At 46.0% G+C, this 20616-nt stretch overlaps 2 protein-coding genes across 7 annotated transcripts; both read left to right on the top strand.

Moving 5' to 3' along the window:
- The first annotated feature begins 2704 nt into the window (after positions 1-2704).
- hoxb3a (homeobox B3a) lies at positions 2705-7395 on the top strand. Of its 6 annotated transcripts, XM_070923671.1 has the most exons (3): positions 2705-3065; positions 3144-3299; positions 6536-7395. In XM_070923671.1, exons 1-3 carry the CDS (start codon positions 2705-2707, stop codon positions 7393-7395), a joined length of 1377 nt encoding a protein of 458 aa, XP_070779772.1. The 6 variants fall into 6 exon arrangements, with proteins under 6 accessions (XP_070779772.1, XP_070779776.1, XP_070779775.1 ...); XM_070923675.1 differs by having other exon boundaries at positions 2705-3293; XM_070923674.1 differs by having other exon boundaries at positions 2705-3299.
- Positions 7396-14818: 7423 nt separating this feature from the next.
- Positions 14819-17914, top strand: hoxb2a (homeobox B2a). Its single transcript, XM_070923045.1, has 2 exons — positions 14819-15302; positions 16945-17914. The coding sequence occupies exons 1-2, from the start codon at positions 14819-14821 to the stop codon at positions 17790-17792; spliced, it is 1332 nt and encodes a 443-aa protein (XP_070779146.1). The 3' UTR covers positions 17793-17914.
- Positions 17915-20616: the final 2702 nt, after the last annotated feature.

The following is a 20616-nucleotide window of genomic DNA, read 5'->3' as shown; positions in this document are numbered from 1 at the left end:
ACGTGGATTGTCCAAGTTAATGCATTCCCTCTCTGTCTCCCTGCCTGCAAAGCTCTTCATGGCAGGCGCCATTTGTAATTTTATATGCCAGGATAAAACACAGACACTGGACACCAAGGCCGACCCCTCTCTCTCTCTCTCTCTCCCCCCCCCCCCCCCCCTCTCTCTCTGTTGTTGTTGTTTGGGTGGCTGTTTCTCTGTCAGTATAAGTGGATTATTCAGGGAGGCGTCTAGTAAAGTTGGTGATTGTATTAAGCTGTAGCCCTACAAGCCAGGGGCAGAGACATTACGTGTCCCGTTTAATGGCGAAACAGCGATATGATTTAATAACATATTCCTCCTACACTCACTGCCACGGCCTCTCTCTCTCTCTCTCTCTCTCTCTCTCCTTGGGACTATTCCTCAGAGTAAATAATTAGGATTCCAGCTTGTCTACCAGAAAGATAAATGGGTGACATGTGTGACGTGCTGAGAGCTGGAGTAGGGGTGGACTGTCTGATTAAAACAACAACAAAACAAAAAAAAGTATAAAGTATAATTTTTTAAAAGGGGAATTATATTCTTTTAGCGCAATTGTACCCCCATTATGAAAACATTCGCATCTGAAAAATGAATTACTTAGCCTAATTGTTGTTGTGTTTTTTTTGTAGGAAACACAAGCCTCTTGTTATGGCTTGCACTCTCTCTCTCTCTCTCTCTCTCTTTTTTTTTATTGCTCTTTTAACTGCTATTTATTTATTTATTTATTTAGGGAATGTGTCATCTAGGCCTATATGCTACGTGGCGTTTATTTCTTTTTTTTTTTTAACTTCATATAGCCTTTGCCTAGGAAGTAGACATTATAATTTCCGATTTTTCTAAACGTGGCTTTTTGTAGCGCAGGCCTGATAGGCTGCCTAACAACGTACTGGTGTCACATTATCTTCGCACAAGCTTTAGCTAATTCTTTCTTCTTTTTTTAAAAAATGTTTTTCTATGTTTATCCACAATGAAGTCGGTGAAACACACACGCAGCTTCAATTTGACGACACTATTAAATAGAGGCGACGGCTACATAACATCCGTGTGGGCTGACGCGAACCCAGGTAGGCGAATTAATCATTTGTAGGCTAACATTAAGTCAGTGGTTAGCCGTGTAGCGCTAGCGTACAGAGGCTAAGTTCTGGTTCCGATGGCGGAGACAGCAGAGCCGCTTCTCCGCCCGTTAAACATTTTATCTCCCGAGGAGAAGTGAATGCCAGGTGCTCCTTCGCGCCTGACAAGCCGGCCACGGGCCCACCCCAGCGGTGAGCGCAAGATAGGGAGTCTATGGGGGCTCACACTGCTGTTTTTTTTCTTCTTCTCTTTTTCCCTTAAGGGGCCATGATAAAGCACTCTGACCACTCGACCCTAATGAATCACTGACTCATGAAGCTTCTTCCGGGGATTCTTTCTTTCTTTTTTCCCCTGTTATATCTATTGTTGGCCCCCTTTTCTTTTATTTTGTAAACCCAAGTCCAAGTGTTTTGTTTATTTCTTTTTTTTTTTAAAACGTCTAGGCCACCATATTAACCAAATAAATAAAAGTGTCTAGAAATTATTAACAAATTCAAACTTAAACCTAACCCCGATTTAACCCTCTTTAATATTTTGATATATGTCACCTCGCCAGTTTAAATGGCATTTAGTAGTACCATTAATGCCATGCTTCTTCGTTACTTCGTTTAGAAAATCGAAAAAAAAGAAAAGAAATGAATTAACGTGCAATAATCTGGCCTGTTAAAAAAAAAATAATAATACTGTTATTCAGCAGCAATGCTCGCCTCCGGAGATAGACTCCTGTGAGTGAGGATGAGTGAGGTAACAGCCCAGCAGACAGAATACAGTAAATCATGGTGTGTAAAGGCGGAGGCTGACAGAAATAGGCTACCTACATCAGTCACAAAGGGGGGGGGGGCATATACACAGGCCACATTCGCTGCCGCCATTACACAACAAAATGTCATGTTCAGCTTGAATAACGCCAGGCATGGTGAGGTAGTGCTTTATTGCAAAAAAAAACCCCAACAAAAACAACATTCCAAATGAAATCTACTCATCGAATGAGTGGGGAAAAATGCCACATATCATGTTTAAAACAATGAAAGAAAATATATCTTCTTTTATTCAAAGATGGAGCCTCGTCATGATTCTTGGATTAACTGCTGAAAAATGAGAGTAATGAGTGAATGACACAATAATAACAACTGACAATTCTACCACTACTGCCATTATTAATAATAGCCACTTAATAATGATAATAATAATAATAATAATAATAACTTGTAATTTAAGGTAATGTTTTTTTTAATGGAAATTTAACATTAATAAGTGTATGCGTCTTTGCATGTGTGTGTGTGTGTGTGTGTGTGCCCTCCTCTCGCCCCCTCCACTAGAGCATCTGCAGGCTGTGCACTGGGCTCAGAGGGGAGGGGAAGGGTAAGAGGAGGGGGGGGGGGTGAGAAAAGAAAAGCAGTGGTTTCTATTCATGTCATGGCGCCATTCATTGGAGGAAGATGGATTTATCTCTCTTATTTCTTTATTCTGCCTCTCCTAACCTTTTAGGTCAGATTGCAGGGGACCGTTGGAGAGACACCGTCACGTGACCCCCGGTACCAAATGGTCTTCCGGCAGTGGCTCTCAACAAGGACCGGAGCACAAGAAGACGCCGCCACTTCTCTCAGAAATGCAGAAGACAACATACTACGACAACTCCTCAACGCTTTTCGGTGGCTACTCGTCCTACCAGGTGCAGGGGGCGGCAGCGGCGGCAGCCTCCAACGGCTTTGGGGGCTACGATGCCCCGGTCCCAGTGTCCCACCACCAGCCGGCCTTTCAGTCGGCCACCCATCTGGATGTGGATTCGTACCAACGCTCCGCCTGCTCTTTACAGTCGCTGGGCAGTAACGGCGGCCACCAGCAGCAGCCGCAGCAGCTAGCCAAGACCAAGGAGCTGAATGGCAGCTGCATGCGGCCCAGCCTGCCTTCTGAGCACCACCCGGGCTCCCAGGTGTCCCCTCCACTGCCCCCCAACCCCAGCAACGGTAATACCGGGGCTCAGCAGCCTGGGGGCAGTGCTGGGGCCTCCTCAGTCTCTAAATCAGGCCCCAATAAGTCATCTAATTCCTCCTCCTCCATATCGTCCTCCACATCGTCCTCCTCCTCCTCACTGCCCCCCAACCCGACCATGGCCAAGCAGATCTTTCCCTGGATGAAAGAGAGTCGGCAGGCGACCAAGCAGAAAAACTGTTCACCCAACAACAACAACAACTCTGGCAATGGTGTGTTATATTACACCTGTCTCTGTCTGTCTCTGTCTATCTTTGCTTTGATTACCCCCGACCCCCATAGCACCACAGAAACAACATGGCTTAGCACAGTAATTATTCCTCCTACACCAGTCTCTCTCTTCCTCTCCCTCAGTTCTCCATTCCTCAGCTGTCCTGCTGTCCTCCGTCGCTTTCTTTCTTGCTACATTTTCCTTCCTCATTAGCGTCCGAATTCCTATTATCCTGCCCTTCTCTTTCCCATCACCACGTCGCTCTTTCCTCACCTCTCTTATCAACATCCTCTTTCAAGCCCAGAGATCCCCAGAGGATTTAAAAGGTCCACTATTATGGCAAAACAGGTTTCCACAGGGCGCTGGTCAGACAGACAGGGAAATTACCACAGGCAACCAGTCGGGCTGGTTGTTATTTATCTGTATAGCTGGCGAGTCAGTCTGCTGTGGTCCAGGGCAATCTGATATTGCCTTTAAATGAACTGATGTGGCTGTACATCACCCTGAGAAAGCAATGTTAGCACGGAAGCTGAAAAGTACAGGCATTTTCTTTAACTTTACAGGTTATTTGATTGAGTCTTTTGAATGAATAAAGCCCACCAATGGAGTAACTTTCAAACCCCTAAATATGGCAAGCAGTGCATAGTAACAGAGGTCAAAGGTCAGAGGCGTGGCACCTAGAAGTAAATAAGTAAAAGGTGGGAGGAAAATGTATCCACATACTTCAGTTATTTATATGATGTGTGCAATGGATGTTTGCGTCTTAAAATACACCTTTGTGCTTTCTTTTCAAGAGTTAGACGAAGGCGTGTCTCTTTGTTAAGCCCAGAGCTGGATTCAGGAGATGATTTGGTTGTCTTAGCTTAGCATAAAGACTGGAAGCGGGGGGAAAACAGCTAGCCTGGTTCTCTCTTGCTAGAAAACCTAGCATTAACCTCTCAAGCTTGCTAATGCAAAGTAATCAATGTGCTGTATCTCTTTTGTTTATTCTTAAAGTAATAACAATTTGTGGCGCAGGGACTGACTGGAGTCATCACAATGAGGTTGCGAGGTTTGGTACCATCACGCCCGTAGCTACAGAGATCTAGACTAAAACCTGTGCTCACAGACCGTATCTGGCAACTGGGACCCTGCACGGAAGCACTAGGCAGATGGATACAGAGTTGTTCATGAAGAAATAGTTCCAACTAATAACTCGCCCCTAAAACCACATTTGAGTGAATTTATAGGTTGAATATTTCAGCACGAGGAGGAGAGAGGAGAAAGGTAGAGCAGAGAGAGAGATAATAGGTGTTCAATCAGCATTCAGTGTCAAATCTTAAGTGAAAAGGCCTGAAAAAGAGTTGATAGAGAAACTTGACAGCTGAGCAGCCACGGGTTCATTACTGTAACAGGCCAGTCAATTATAGGACAGTCTAGCTAACCATCTGCCACAAACCAGCAGCCAGTAGCCTGTGCATTCCTTCATTCATTTACTTTCTCCTCCTCCTTTCCTTGCTCTCACCTCCTTTTCTCCCCTGGAAAAGCCACTGCAGGAAGGAAGATATTAACAGGGTGGATTTAAACGTCGTATGCGATAACAGATGAACAGATTTCCAGAGAGAGGGAGAATGACGAGCAGACGTTTGAAATGAAATGACATTAGCGAAAACGGAGAAAACCAATACAACGGGGTGATAGATTTGAATATCATCTGCATGTCTGATAACGGGGCAAAGGAAAGCGCCACTGAGGCCGACAGATAAGTTATTTGAATTGGTAGCTATCAATGGGGGAAAAAGATATGTTCTGCCATAATGAATATGAGTCTCATATTCCTGTTCAGCTTTCAGCTGACTGAGTTGGGAAGAGATTAGACTGTTTATTGATGGGCGTTTGAAACAATCGCCGCGAGATCGCCACCGCTCGGCGGGACGCATGATGTGACGGTTACCTCTCTCATCTTTCTGTCTCCGTCCGCAGGAATAAAAACACGAGAGTCGAGAGATAGGATCTCAGTGCTTGCTTTGAACTGCACTGCATCAGCAATCATTGCGTTGAAAAAGATGGAGAAAGCCCGGAGCTAGCAAAGTATCATGTCGCTGTTCAAGGTAGCCTACTTTTAGCAGCCGTTTAACTTCAACAGCGAGCCAACCACCGTGTGTCTGTGTGTCGTTTTGACCACGTTGAACCTTCAGTGTTGCTGGCTTCAAGTCTTTTCCCACTGCAGCTTCTGCTGAGCACCCATCACAGTTTGTAGCCCGACTTTGACCCACTGTACTCACCGTAGTTGTGTGCGCTCACACAAGCTACTTCAATTTCCTGGTGGGATCATTCCGGAGGATGCAGTCTGTTGTGCTGTTGAAGCACTGCATTATCCTGACAGGTGTGCCCATTTATTTACTCTTACCCCATTGTTGTAAATGGGTTGGACATCATTTAACAGCACCACAGACCATATCCTCCAAAATGATCAGCAAAGTTGAATCAACACCCTCTAGTGCCAGCGCTAGTTGACTGTGGCTTGTATATTACACAACTTGAGCTGTGTTTTGTGTCAGCTAGCCAACACGTCTCTCATAAAGCAGTGACAGCAGGTGGTGGATTTTGAAGTTTAGCAGGTTCTAGGGCCTTAAGACAAACTGGTTAGCTCCCTGCCGAGAGCAACGGGCACGTTGGCATTTTGAAAACATCGCCAGCACCAGTAGGTAGTGTCAGGTTTTGACTGGTGTCCAAAGCCGGGGTCAAAATAATCAACAGTGGTATCAAATCAAGTCAAAAAAATAATAATAATAAGTCCCTCCCCTCGTAGTCCTCCTCATGCTGCTACTGCCGTTGCTGTGGGGGGTTTGCCTTTCCAGCCCAAGATGCAATTTAGCTGCCCTCGGCCAGCGCCGGGGCCCTCCGCCTCTTAATAACTGCCACTGTTATGAAGTGTTGACAACTAATATCAAGGGATAATTCAGCCGGCATGCCCGGACCCCCCTCTGCTTTATTAAGAACCTGAAGGCTCTCAATTTCCTCCAGCATGCAGCTCGAGTGTGTTTTATTCTCTCCTCCTCTCTGGCTCTCTCAATATTCACTCCACATTCTTTGTACCTGTCACGCTTTTCTTCCTTTTTTCTTAATTTTCAGTTTTTTTGTGTGTGCCCCCCCCCCCCCCCCATGTTTCTCTTGATACTGTACCCCTGTATTTTCCCCTCTATTTTGCCTTTCTCTGTGTAACGTTTCCTCTGGTCTCCTCAGCATCAGGAGGAGCTGAGAGCGGTAGCAGCGGGGAAAAGAGTCCCACCGGCGGGTCGTCGGCATCATCTAAGCGGGCTCGCACGGCGTACACCAGCGCCCAGCTGGTTGAGCTGGAGAAGGAGTTCCACTTCAACCGGTACCTGTGCCGGCCGCGGCGCGTGGAGATGGCCAACCTGCTCAACCTGTCCGAGCGCCAGATCAAGATCTGGTTCCAGAACCGGCGCATGAAGTACAAGAAGGACCAGAAGTCCAAGGGCCTGAGCTCCAGCTCTGGGGGGCCCTCGCCGACTGGCTCCCCACCCCTGCCCATGCAGTCCTCCGCCAGCTTCCTCAACTCAATGCACCCCATGGGAGGGGGAGGCGGGGGAGGCGGGGCGGGCTACGATGTCCCTTCTCCGCCATCCTTCGGCAAGCCCCACCAGGGAGTGTCTTACTCCATGTCCACTGCCTATTCCAATGTCCCCATGAAGGGCTGCCCCCCCCAGCAGAAGTATGGTGCCCCAGACCCGGACTACGGTGACCCCCACCCCCACCACAGCCTAGTGCAGGCCAACAGCGCCGGCTACGGGACTCCCACCAACATGCAGGCCAGTCCAGTCTATGTAGGGGCCGGCAGCTATGTGGAACCTATGCCTGGCTCGGGGCCCTCCATGTACGGGCTTAACCACCTCGGCCCCACGCCACCCCACCACCAAACCATGGACTACAACGGCGCGGGGCCCATGTCGGCCACCAACCAGCACCACGTGGGCGGAGGGGGGCCCCCGGGTCCCTGCGACCCGCCCACGCACCCGACGTACACCGAGCTGTCGGCGCACCACACCTCGACTCAGGGCAGAATCCAGGAAGCACCCAAGCTCACTCACCTGTAGCAGGTTTGGAACAAAAATGACGACGTAGGAAATAGTGAAGACGACAAAGAACGCGTGACACGACGTGACTCACTAACAGACTAACCAACGTGTGGGGGACTCTACTGCTGCAAGGGGGACGGCGGGAGAGTCCGAACGAGACAGACAGGAGCCATCCAGTGGTTTGTCCCGTGCTCTACACAAAGGGGGGGAACGATCAGTGTTTAGAGTTGTCCAGCCACAACCCTGTTTCCACTGCCTTCAAAAATAGCTCCGTCATGTCTGATTAGGGCTCCAGCCTTTGCCGTTACCTCAAAGGCGCAGCACATTTAATTTGAAAAAGGCAAACGTTGTGAATCACCGGTAGTTGCCAAAAAAAATAAAAATAAAAATTAAGCTGGGACCAAACTTACTCACGCAGCATCAGAACCAGCTTTATTGTACATATGTGTACACGCACAATCCGGTTTTAAGTTTCTCTCAACGTACTTCAACCTTTAGAGCTTGCTCTCTACTACTGAAACCTTATATCCTCATTCAAGAAAAAGAGGAAACTAAAACACTTAACAGTGCAGGGTTTTTACCTTCCCTTGATTGAAACGTAAAAATTCAAAACTGCTCAACCTTAATACACATCACCACTAATTCATTTTGCATTTTAAAAACTCTCTGCTCCTTTTACCCATGCTTTGCGCATTTAACGTGAGTCCTTTTTAGAGCGATTTACACTCTACTCTAGTGTATTTGGGGGAAGCATATTGTAGGTGTACAGTCAATTGTCTTCCACCCCCCCTGGGGACAATAAATGTCAGGAATGGCACTGGTGCAGAGACATATTGGCAGCTGTACAGGGCACAACGGGATCTATGCTGAACACCGTTGTTTAGTCAGTATTCATTAGACTGATAATCTACAATCTGAAAACAAAGCAGATGTGTTTGTGGTGAACAATATTTCATATCAGAAAACCATTTATTATTTGCAAGAGTCTCCCTCTGTGGATTTCTAATGCGTCACTGGACTCATCCAAACAGTTAGCATGTTAGCAGTCAGCTAGCATGTTGTAAAATAAAAAAGCCTGCAATGGCTCTGTTAGAGCTTTAAAATTGTACTTTGATAACAGGAATCTCCCCCCTAAGACACGCACATACACAGGCAGCCCTCCTGCACCTGGTAAATGAAATAGTTGAGATGTTAATGGGCAGTAAACGAGGTGGTTAGATTTATGCCGCCGAGCTCTCTCCCCCCTCCAGGCAACACATGTTGTTGTCAGCCGAGCTGAGCTATGTGGAGGGCCCTGCCTCTCCATCAGCCGGAGAGGGAGAGGGAGAACAGAAATATATGGCAGCCCCCCCCCCCCCCCCCCCTCGTTCCACGAAGCACATAAAAACCACTGGAAGGTCTTCCCCCTCGCTGTCTCTGTTCGACCTCCCTGCCGTGCCCGTCTCCGTCCGTCCAGACTGAATCACTACTAACCCACCGTCTCCTTGTCTGTGGCAGCAGCACATGGCTCCTGAAGGAGGCAAACTCTCTCACAATCCGCCACAGACCCACCTCCCCACACACACACACACGCGCACACACACACACACACCATCGCCACACCTCCCATCACTATGACAGGGTTTAAGAAGCTACGGGCTCAAAGGCTAAACGAGCTCCCGTGAACACACACATCTGTGCTAAGCTACGTTAGCTAATCACTCCCTCACACACACACACACACACACACACACAGCAATGCTAAGCTAGCCTCCTTTCGTTGACACACATCCACAGCCAGGATACGCCAGCTGTTGACATCTTCAAACAAACACATGAGAGGACATGGAAGAGAAACTTTTAATGTTCTTATTTTAGCACATCATCGACACAGGGTAAATAATAAGAGTGGAGAACACTATTTATTTATGTTTGGGTAAGTCATTGCCCTCCTCTCTCTCTCTCTCTCTCTCTCTCTCTCTCTCTCTCTCTATCACTTTGGAAGGGTTCACTTACATTAGCGGACACCAAAAGTCCACATTATGTATTGTTTTGTTTTGTTCTCACATATCTTGACTTTTAACGTGGATACAGGGTATATATTTGAACAAAAATGCATGTCCCAGAAATTTGAGCTGGTGTGCGTCACACATTTTGAAAACAACCGGGTTTATTTGTCTGAACCATCAGTGGGTGGGTGGGGGGGGGTTTGTGACAACACACACACACACACACACACAAGACCCATACAGATAGTGTTCACAACTGAAAACAAGCTGTGTGTGTGTGTGTGTTTGACTCTCACTCCACTCTCTGCTGCTCCTGGAAATGAACCCGTCGTACGTTTTTAAAAAAGTGCAGATCCACGCCCCTCACGTCTGGGCATCATTGTTGCACTTAGAGTTTACATTTTGATGGTTAAAGGTAAAAAATAATAATAATGATAATAATAAAATCTTATTTTGAAGACGGAAGGCCCTCCAATCAAAGCGTCTTTCGCCAATGTGTGTTCAAGTGAACATTCATATATAAATATTTATTTGTTATAGCCAGTTTAAAAAGAAAAGACTTTCTGTTTTGTATTATTATTATTTATCCTTCATGTATTTATATCGAGAAAAAAATACTGTACTTTTTTAGTATTTACCTGTTATGAAAGAAAAAAAAAACAAAAAACGTTGTGTTTCTTCTTGTCCATTGTACTGAAGTTACATTTTCTTTTTTTAGTTCTTGTATTTTAGAAGAAAACAAGTAGTTTTTATGTTCCTATAATGACCCTTGTACATAAATGTCTTGGCTTGTACAGGGAAAAAGGCAAGGGTGGGGATTGGTGACCCATCCGTGCATAGTCGGAAAAATTTAGACAAACTATTAGCTGGAGAGAAAGAAAAAAAAAAACAGAATGAGTCTTTTTGGAGAAAAAAAAACTTCTTTCTTTGTCCTTTGTAGCTCCTTTTTTCTTTCATTGTTGAGAGAGTTGTCTGTCGAGCAATTCTTTAATAAAATGTTATGTTATTCAGAGCTATCGTCACTTCTTTTTCAAGGGTTCGTGGTGTTTTTTTGTTTTGTTTTTTGGTCAATAATTTCTTAAAACGTCGTCTAGAAAGTCCCGTCTGAAAAGTTCAATAAGGCTTTGTTAGGCAGGGCTCCTGTCACCATGGCAACGTGCAACCAAACCCTTTGCACTCTTTGGCTGGCAGCTGTTGGCGAAATATCAACTATGAAAAGATTTCACATACTTTCACACCAGCATTAAAACAAACTTTTAACTTGTTGATTATTCCACTCAGAAGGATGGCGTATTCCTCTAAAAGAATTTTCCACCTACTAAGCTCTTTGAAATCAGCTGACAGAAAGCAATGAAGCTCAAAACTCTGATTGCATGTGGAGTAATTGGTGTGTGTCCCAGTATGGGGATCGTGTACGTCGAATCCCAGATCTGGCGTGGCTTCTCGGTTGAGGGACGACCTGACATTTATGCCTGGCACACATAATATCAGGTCGATGCCTCAGGCTGCGGCATGACATGACTGTCAGACAAACTTTCCCAATAGTTAAAGCCGAAGCCTGGAGCCACGTGTAACATGTCAGAAGTGGGAAAAAAAGGAAAAACATCTTTTAACCTTTAGGAAAACTTCAAATCCGCCACTGGCTACCTGTATGCTTTGGTTACTTGGCAAAGTGGCTGCTACAGTAGACAAATGTATCCAATGTACCTGTTGCCACTTGATTCTTTTCCTACAAAGAACATTTGAGACCTCTCTCTAATCAGGAAACATTGAGCTCTGTTTGTTTGTTTTTGTCTGACAGCTCCAAACTATTGGTCGAGTAGCTCAAAATCACTCAGAACCCTCACTTAAACACTTAGGAGTCCATTTCTCCACAAAAACAGGCTGCAAGTCCGGGCAAACCCAAACGCAGGCCGTGATTTAAAGTCGACTTGTCAAGTTTAAGCTGCTTTAGTTCAACTGTTCGGCAGGCTGGCAGCGAGGGCCGTCCCCTGCTGCTGAGGTGTCCTCACTGAAACCCTATCCGGCTGCCCTAACTGTCCCTCTGCGTAAACGCTCACTCACTTTATTCCAAGTATTCCGCCCCGCCCATTGCGTTAGCTGTATGCTCTGAAAACGTCGGGCCCAAACCTGAGTGAGGGTTAAAGTGAGAGCTCACTCTTGACCCTTGGAAGTAGTAGGTTTGAGGCGGTCCGGCAGATGGTTGGAGTTCTGCATCACTCCGAGCATACTGGTCACTTCCTTGACAGAGTTCTTGTGTGGCTGAAGTCTGTACTGTTTGCTGCTTTTCACCCTTTTGAATTACTGATTGCTGATTGTTGACTGCCTGGATTGATGAGAAAGTTACTTTTTCAAGACCCAAGATAAGACAGAACCCTCTTGGGGAACCAAGAGCTTAGAAAAGCAGAGATTCCAGCTTTACCCCCCCCCCCCCCCCCCCCCCACCTTGCTTCTTGCTGAGTGTCCTGTGTTGATGTTTATGACTAAAAAAAAAAAGCATCCCCTGAGGCCTGCGCCTTGGCCTGGTCACGTGGTGTGTAACCCTCCTTGTCTTCCCCTCCCTCCCTCTCTCTCTCTCTCTCCCCCCCCAGCACGCGCCTCGTGCTCGGAGAGGCCTGGGAGCGGCATAAAAAAAAAAAACTTGCGGACATAAATCAGGCTCCCATAAATAATGGCCGCACTTCCCTTTTACATCTCCGTTGGACTAACAGACAATAAAAACACCAATAAGCAGAGATTGGATCTAATTTATTGCCTCATAAAAGCAGACGGGAGACGCAGCCGCAGCTGAGAGCAGAACAGCCGCCGCTGCAGAGCACGCTCACAGAGCAGGTACACGCACTGATCTGGGGTAGCGCTCCAAAAAATATGACTGCAATTGAATAAGGTCAAATAAGTTACCGAACAGATGACAGATGTCTTGTTTTATCATGCAGTAAGCCGAGCTATAATAAGCCTGATAATAATAATAATATGAACAAGTAGGAGGCTGATAGTAGAAAATTACTCAGTAGACTAAATACAACTACAATTCATGAGCAAAAGAGTTACTTTTGAAGCTTTTTTAAAAAAGTTTTTTTGACCGGAAACAGTCCTCGGACCAATCAAATCTCAAATAGCCTGTTACAATAATTAGTAATTACACTTTTACTGGAAGGGGGTTAAAAAAGAATGTAACATCTACCATTAACAGTAAACCCCTAAATCAAATTAAAATTAAATTGAATTAAATAAATTGAAATGAGATATAAAAATAAATAAATAAATAAATCCCCGTCTTCAGTAGACCAATCCGCGCGTCCCATGTAAGGATTAGCATGGGGGTGAAAAAAAGAAAAACAGCTCCTGCTCTTCATCAAAACTCCCAACAAACTCATCGGAATTTAACACCAAAAAATAATACAATGTTCAAAAAAAATTAAAAAATGTTAAAAATCGAGATAAAGTGAAAACGAGACAAAGAAAAGAAGCCAAACGGGCGCAGTGTCGTGAGGCTGTGTGTGTGTGTGTGTGTGTGTGTGTGTGTGTCCACGCAGCCTCGGCCTACTCACTGCCTGCCGCTTTCTGCTGCGTTCAATGGCCCCTCACTCCCACACACATTTCTGCTTTTTTTCAGCCTCTTTTTCGGGAGGGTGGTGGGGGTGTCACAAAATGGCATGGGAAAGAGGAGAGAGAGGGACATGAAGGGAGTTTGCGAGCTAAATATCCAGTTGTCCCTGGTATCTGAGGGTTTGTTTGTTTGTTTGTTTGTTTGTTTTTTTTGGAACAGATAAAAAAATGTCTGCACGGCGAAAAGCGGTAATCAAACATGGCGGATGATGGACCTGGAAAGGAGAGAGAGATAGAGGGAGTATTATGGGACTGGAGGTTTTCTTCTTATTTAGGGAGAGAGAGAGAGAGAGGGGCTGCTGTCAGGCCCTTTGCCGGGAGAGAAAGATTGATCACCGCACTCGGGCCCTCCCCAAAAATACCCTCAGCTAAAACTCCCATAGTTCCTGCTCTTTGTAAGAAAAAAAAAAAAGATCTACACGTGCGTCCTGTTGAATCTTGTGGCCATCGGCACACTCTCGCGCGCTGCTATCTTCCATATTATCGCCGCTGTATTCTGTTTTTTTTTTTACTATTAGGATTAAACAGTAAGGCCCGAAGCTCTGCTCTTCTTTTTCTTTTTCTTTCTTTTTTTTCAGCTGCACCGAGCGACCTCTCCGTGAACTCTCTCTCTCTCTCTCTCTCTCCCTCTCTCTCTCTGCGTAAACACACCGAGCATTTTTAACACACACATCCGACTTAGGGGGGAGACACGGAGAGAGAGAGAGAGGCAGGAAGAATTTTTGGAGCCTGTGTGTGCAGAGACTATTTTCGTGAGGGTACATTTCTACAGTATGGTTTCTATCTCGCACAACACACACACACACACACATTCACTGACTACAGCTCCAACAACGATTTCAAAATAAAAGCATAATCCTACATACACGAAGACGTCCATTAAGTACAAAAACAAGAAGCACACTTACTCGCCAACAGGCTCCCTCCCTCTGCCTCTCTTCCCAGTTAAATCTAAGTTCCTGCCTCATCTTCACCACACCGCTGAGTGGGAATCCTCCTCATCCTCTCCTCCTGAGCTGCTGCGCCATCTAAAATAATACAACAACAAGAAAAAAAGAACCCCCTGTGCAAGTTTTCTAGTGTCTAAAGTCTCTGTCACACTTTACAAGATTAATGAGCTGAGTGCTGTATGGACAGTACTTTTTTTCTGAAGGAGCCATATTGTAAACGGTGGCTGGCCGGCTCCGTTCACCTAATGTTAACCGTCATTACATCACCCGGAGGACAGAGGGGGGGAGAAAAAAAATGTCCGAGAGATGCTCTATTGTTTGTGCGTTAACACCGGGTCCGGGATGCGCCTACCCGCCGCCCACAAGGCACACATGGCGACCGGCCGCCTTGCCGTTTTTTATCCCCCCCCTCCCCAGAATGTACCCCCCGTTAAGACGAAACAATGGCAGCTCTCCTGCGATACAGCCCCTCTTTGCCACAGCATTTGGTGGAGAGAAAAAAAAAATAATAATGCCGCTTCCCACAGCCATCGCCGCCGCCAGGCCCGCCCCCCCGATTGGCTGTTTTGGGTCACATGACCAGGAATTGGCTGCAATTTCGCCCCATAGTTCTTCAGTTTAGCCTACCCGGGTCCCCATACGCTAGTAATATCACCAATATACACAATTATTATATAGCCACCGCATTTACGCCACTGCGGTCGGGAGCGTACACGCTCGTGCGTTTTTTCATTTCGTTTTGTTTTTGTTTTTTTTCTTCCAGAAGCCATATTGTGTTTTGTGTGCGCGTGCGAGCGAGCGTGCGTGTGTATGTGTTTTGTTTTTTTTTTATTTTGGGGAAGGGATTGTTCCGGGGGTCTCGCCGTTTGAGGGTGACGCCGGTTTGAGGGAGCTATGAATTTTGAATTCGAGAGGGAGATCGGTTTTATAAACAGCCAGCCGTCCCTAGCAGAGTGCCTGACGTCCTTCCCCGCCGTCCTGGAGTCATTTCAAACTTCATCAATCAAGGAGTCGACAGTAATTCCGCCTCCCTTCGAGCACACCATCCCCAGCCTCAGCCCCTGCACAGCCAGCCAGCCGAGACCGACTGCTAGGAGCCAGCAGAACCGGAGAACCTCCGCCACTAATGGCCTCCAGACGCACCACCGAGCCGCCCAGCAGCCCTGCCCGGCCGGCCAGGCCCCTGGCACGGCCACGGCCGCCCCGGCCGGTCCGCCGGCCCACGAGTTCCCCTGGATGAAGGAGAAGAAGTCATCAAAGAAGTGCTCCAAGCCTGGGAGCAGCTCCAGCGGTGGCGGATCCATCATCCCCCCCGCCTCGTCCTCCCCGTCGCCGACCGCCTCTGGGTACGCTTCGGCGGGCATCGAGTCCCCCACAGGTCGGTATACTGGGGATGCGAGAGCCAGCATGTGTGTGTGTGTGTATGTGTGTGTATGTGTGTGTGTGTGTGTGTATGTGTGTGTATGTGTGTGTGTGTGTGGTGGGAGTGTGAGGGGTGTGCAGCCTGTGCTTTAATGTTCTATCTGGATCTTCATTTCACTCCCACTTCAGAAATAACACAGCATCCATTACACGCAGCATGGATGTGGTTACATGACATTGTCTTCCATGGTGTGCGTGTGTGTGTGTGTGTGTGCGTGTTTGTGCAGTGCTGTGTCAACAGGGAAGCCATACCTAGACCACTGCATTATGCTGCAGTGCTTTTGCACACTCTCTCGTCATGCATTTAAATATGCATGGTAGTGCACACATAATGTAGCATTCAGCTTCGCACCGCGGTGCAAACCTCCATCTGCAGCCCACATTTCATTGCATTGCCTTGCATTCTGTCCATATAGGATTATTTATCGTGCGTAAAGACGCGCAGAAGGGTTTTTTTTTTTTCTTCTTCTTTCCTTCATCCATCCTGCAGGTGATTGCTGCTGCAGCCTGTGTCATTCTGATCATTGGGTGCTGTGATTTGATATCAGCAGCAGCCGCAGCAGCAGCAGCAGCATCCTGGTATTATATATTCATAACACAACTGAGGTGGTAGCCATGTTGGATGGAGGTAGGGAATATAATGGCGAAGCTACCGGACAGAATATGCTGGGGTGGGGGGTTGGAGGTGGTGGAGGAGGAGGAGGAGGAGGAGAAGGGGGGGGGGGGGTGCAGTGTATGAGCTACATCAACACAGGATACAGACTGCACACAATTTGTATTTCTCGGGTTTAGGCCATTTCTGTCTTTTTACACTGGCCTCCATAACAATCACCGCGTCTTTACATGAACTCCCCCCCGCTTGTCCAAACACAACCCCCCCCCCCCCCCCCCCCCCCCCCTGCCACCACCACCTCCTATTCACCTATTTATTTCAATGATTTCTCGTCTTCATTCCTGCCCTTTTTGCTGATCTCATTCATAAAGGGGGGGTTTTGTTTTGTTTTGATTTTTTTTTCTTTTAGTTATGTTTCCGCTTTCGTTTCACATCGACATCCCCACATTTCCTCCCCATCCCCATGATTTATTTATTTTCCTGTCTTCGCATTTTCCCTGATCGCAGCACACCCCAGGCTTTACAGGAGGAGTGAACCCCACTCTGACATTACGATCATACGTCTTTATCTGCCTTTTTTTTGTGTGTGTGTATTATTATTATTATTATTATTATTATTTTACCAGGAACAAATTGGTCTGCTCTTACAGTTATGGCTTTGGCTGCTACTGTAATTGGAAGGAGTATTTTTTTATGAGACTTTTTGTGTTTTATTACTGTTTTATTACAGACAGAAGAGCCGAGGGGATTTCCGCTCGATGCTGAAGCAGCTTATTTCTTGGCTGGAAACCTGGCACGCAATAAATATTGCGGAGTGTTTTTTGTTTTGTTTTGTTTTGTTTGTTTTATTTTCAGGGCTGTCATGAAGTAGATTACAATTCGAAGTTTAAACCAAATACTAAATTAGAATTTAAATTAGAATTATAGTTTTCTCCACATAATTTCTCCCCGTCTCCCTCCTTTATTTTTTGTTTTCTCCCTGCAGACCCGAGCCAGGCGAGTCTGGATGGTGGAGGAGCCGGGTCCCGCCGGCTGCGCACCGCCTACACCAACACACAGCTGCTGGAGCTGGAGAAGGAGTTCCACTTCAACAAGTACCTATGCCGGCCCAGGAGGGTGGAGATCGCCGCCCTTTTGGATCTGACCGAGCGGCAGGTCAAAGTTTGGTTCCAGAACCGGCGGATGAAACACAAGCGCCAGACGACGCACCACCGGGACGGCGGTGGAGGAGGCCCTGAATCCAGCGACCCGGGCGGGTTTGAGCCGCTCGAAGGCGCCGATGCCTCATCCCCGTACTCAAGCCAGCCGCTGGAAGCATCTGGCACCGGGGAGGCTACATCGGAGGGCGAGCCGGGGGGCGGCAATCCATCTTCGGCCGCTGCTCCCACCGCCTACGCTAATGACAGCGGGGACAATGCGCAGCCCACGCCGGAGGAGGGCTGCCGTTTGAGCCGCCCTGAACGCCCACCGCTGCCAGGGGCATCTGGCCCCCCTGACGCTGCTGCGACTCACCACTCCCCGCCGGCGTTCACCGCCACGAACTCCGCTGACGACCCGGGCCTGATGCAGCTCAGCGAGGCCGGGCTCGCAGCAGCAGCAGCAGCGTCCGATCCGTCATTCTCCGAGCAGCGGGACCCCTCCATCACCTCCTCCTCCTCCTCTGCCCCTGCCTCCTCATCCGCGCTCCCGGACCTGACCTTCTTCGCCGGGGACGCCTGCCTGTCGCCCAGCCTGCAGAGCTCCCTGGACAGTCCGGTGGATTTCTCCGAGGAGGACTTCGACCTGTTCACAAGCACACTGTGCACCATAGACCTGCAGCACCTCAACTTCTGAGGTCCAGCCGCGGCGTTCGAACAGAACGCGAGAAATGAACGCGGAGGGACGGGCCCGTGTGGATGAACACTCGGAGCGGGGGAGACGCAGCACTCGGCGAGGACTCTGTTGTTTAAAACGCATTAAAAAACAAAAAGCTTCTCGGCAACATTCCTGAAACATTTCTAAATGAAAATTATGTTCGTTTTTAAATACATTTTTCGCCTTCTTGCTGGTTTTACTTTGCAGCTGTAATGTAGATTTTTAATATATTTTACACATCAAAGGGATTTTTTTTTTCCCACGACCGAAATTGTGGATTTTTTTTTCTCTCCCCCCCTTTGTCCAAATTTCAGGTATTTATTGCCTTTCTTGTTTTTGATCTTTATTTTTTCTTTTTATTATTATTATTATTATTTTTGGGTTAAATTGATGAACCATTTATCAGTATGCGTGGATTTTGTTTCCTCTATGGTCCATTCTGGTGCAGCTTCATGGATCCTTAATAACTTCTCAGGAACTGTTCACGGAGTCTAGGTGCAGAGAGCCGGACTGCTCTTATAGACAAAAAACAAACAAAACAACAACAAAAAAACAGTCGAAACTGAAGAATGAATTCATTCTCTCTCTGGACACGAGACAAGAGGGGAGAGAGCGAGAGAGAGAGAGACGCCCTGCTGATGACCCGAGTTTTAGACCCTAGTTTATTTATTGAGATTCTTTAATAGTGAAAAATCCAAATTATTTATTGTACATATATTTTCATAGTGGAATAATAATAACAACAATAATAATAATAAAAACACACAAACATTTACTATGTGGCCCATGTCGTTTTCTTCAAGGAGTTCTGAACACCCATATTACAACACGTATATAATTATATAATAATATTAAGACACATGGCAGCACGGCCATTTCTCATGCCGCTAACACTAATAATACACAGTGCAATTTTATAATAGCCACTTTATTTTTATAATTATTTGGCTGCTGTTACTTTTATGTTTTTGTAGTGTATATATATATATATATATATATATATATATATATATAAATATATATATAGGCTATATATATATATATAATAGGCATGATTCATTTATACATTGCAATTAGCAAAGTGAGTATAAATTCCAGTTTTGCTTTTTAATTGTTAAGATACAGTTTGTCATTATAATGAAATATTTGCCATTTTATTACATTTTCACCTATATATATATATAGATATCTATATATATCTATATATATATAGATATATATAATTTTTTTTGAAACTCGGGGTTGTAATTTGGACTGAAGGCAGACTTCAAGTTTAAATGCACGGCTCCTTCTGGGTTTCCCACACTAATAGCCGGCTACGCGAAGTGAATGTGTAGCCTGGCATGGCCCGGTATGGCCCAGCATGGTTAAACTCATGTGTGTTTACGCAGAGATAAGCCTGAAGAAATGACTCTGAGGAACGAATGAGATGTTTTCCAGAACAGATTAAAAAAAAACGGGGAAGGAGGGGGGGGGGGCAGTCTGAGGCAACAGCAGGGTCGTTGTTTTCCTCACCTTAGCTTAGCATGGTTAGGCCTATCCCCGGGTTAGCAAAGCTAGCTCTCGCCATGTGAGAGTAGCAGAGTAGCTACTACTTCTGCTGGCAGTGTGTAACGGCCGTGTAGCCGCGCCCCCCCCTCTATTTGTCGCCCGCCAGTATGGAAGTTAAGTGTAGCAGAATTCACGGCCGTTATTAAGCTAGTCGGGTGAATGCGGGGCGAGCCCTGGGTTAGCATGGCTAGCCTCATGCCGTTAGTGTGTGTGGATATGTTGCTAACTGGCGCCTCCTCCTCCTCCAGCCGAGTCAAAATGGCGCTGAAGACAAAGCAGGATGTGAACAATGAGCAGTGGCAGCCATTACAGGATGACTGGCTCACTGTGACAGGCACGGTGTGTGTGTGTGTGTGTGTGAGAGAGAGAGAGAGAGACAAAGTGTGTGTGTAATAGGGCGAATCAAAAAGAAATATGGCTTGTTTTTTTAGGCTACAGATTCAAGACAGGTTTATGGCTGATGGCATTATTTATTGTCATAATAATAATAATAATAATAATAATGATAATAATAACAATAATAATTTGGTATCTTTTTAGATTAGGTCGATATCAAAATGTCAAAAACACATATTTGCAAACCCACTGATTCAGAAAAATAAAAAACATTGACTTATATTTCAGTTTCATAATGGCCTGTTGCGTAAGGCACGTGTGTTGAGAAACAACTTCTAAACTGAGAGAGAGAGAGAACACAAAGTTAAGTCATTTTAGGCTCCTGACCCCATAGTTTAATAAAACTCTGCTGAATGTCCAACCAAGCTCCACTGCCCAACTTCTGCTCCATCAACGCATAAAAAAAAAAGAAAAAAAAGAATTTCAGTATTTCTATGGGATCCTTCAACGACAAAGCATGCAGTTATCCTCCCTACAAGAAACACCACCAAAAAAAAAGCTCCATCTCCAACAGCCGTCTTCTACAGCATCTATCATTAGGTAAATAGGTTACTAATGACATTATCCAAACTGTTTATGGAACTCTGTTGAATCACATCCCACTGAGCCCCAGATGTGATGTCAGTTCTCACAGTCTATAGTCTATTATCCCAAAATCAGCGAACATTACATATTGAACTAAGGCTGTAAATGCCAAGAATGTGCAACAGAGAAGTACATATGTACAAGACAAAGCTTGATAATTCTACTCTTGCTGCTAATAATAATCATCATCATCATCATAATATATTACAAATACAGTAAAAGACAGTAAACATATTAAAAACTAAATCAAATCAAAAATCTTCAAAAAAAA

The sequence above is a fragment of the Enoplosus armatus genome, chromosome 17, assembly GCF_043641665.1.
Source record: "Enoplosus armatus isolate fEnoArm2 chromosome 17, fEnoArm2.hap1, whole genome shotgun sequence".
Classification (NCBI taxonomy): Eukaryota; Metazoa; Chordata; class Actinopteri; order Centrarchiformes; family Enoplosidae; genus Enoplosus; species Enoplosus armatus.
The sequence above is the reverse complement of the archived record's forward strand: the minus strand, read 5'-3'. Positions and strand labels throughout refer to the sequence as shown.

What these genes read in the sequence shown, in the direction of transcription:
- hoxb3a (XM_070923672.1), top strand. Translation starts at nt 2,705, where the DNA reads ATGCAGAAGACAACATACTACGACAACTCCTCAACGCTTTTCGGTGGC. An exon ending in CAACAACAACTCTGGCAATG is followed by an intron (nt 3,300 to 6,523) that starts GTGTGTTATATT and finishes TGGTCTCCTCAG; the next exon opens with CATCAGGAGGAGCTGAGAGC.
- hoxb2a (XM_070923045.1), top strand. Translation starts at nt 14,819, where the DNA reads ATGAATTTTGAATTCGAGAGGGAGATCGGTTTTATAAACAGCCAGCCG. An exon ending in GGGCATCGAGTCCCCCACAG is followed by an intron (nt 15,303 to 16,944) that starts GTCGGTATACTG and finishes TTCTCCCTGCAG; the next exon opens with ACCCGAGCCAGGCGAGTCTG.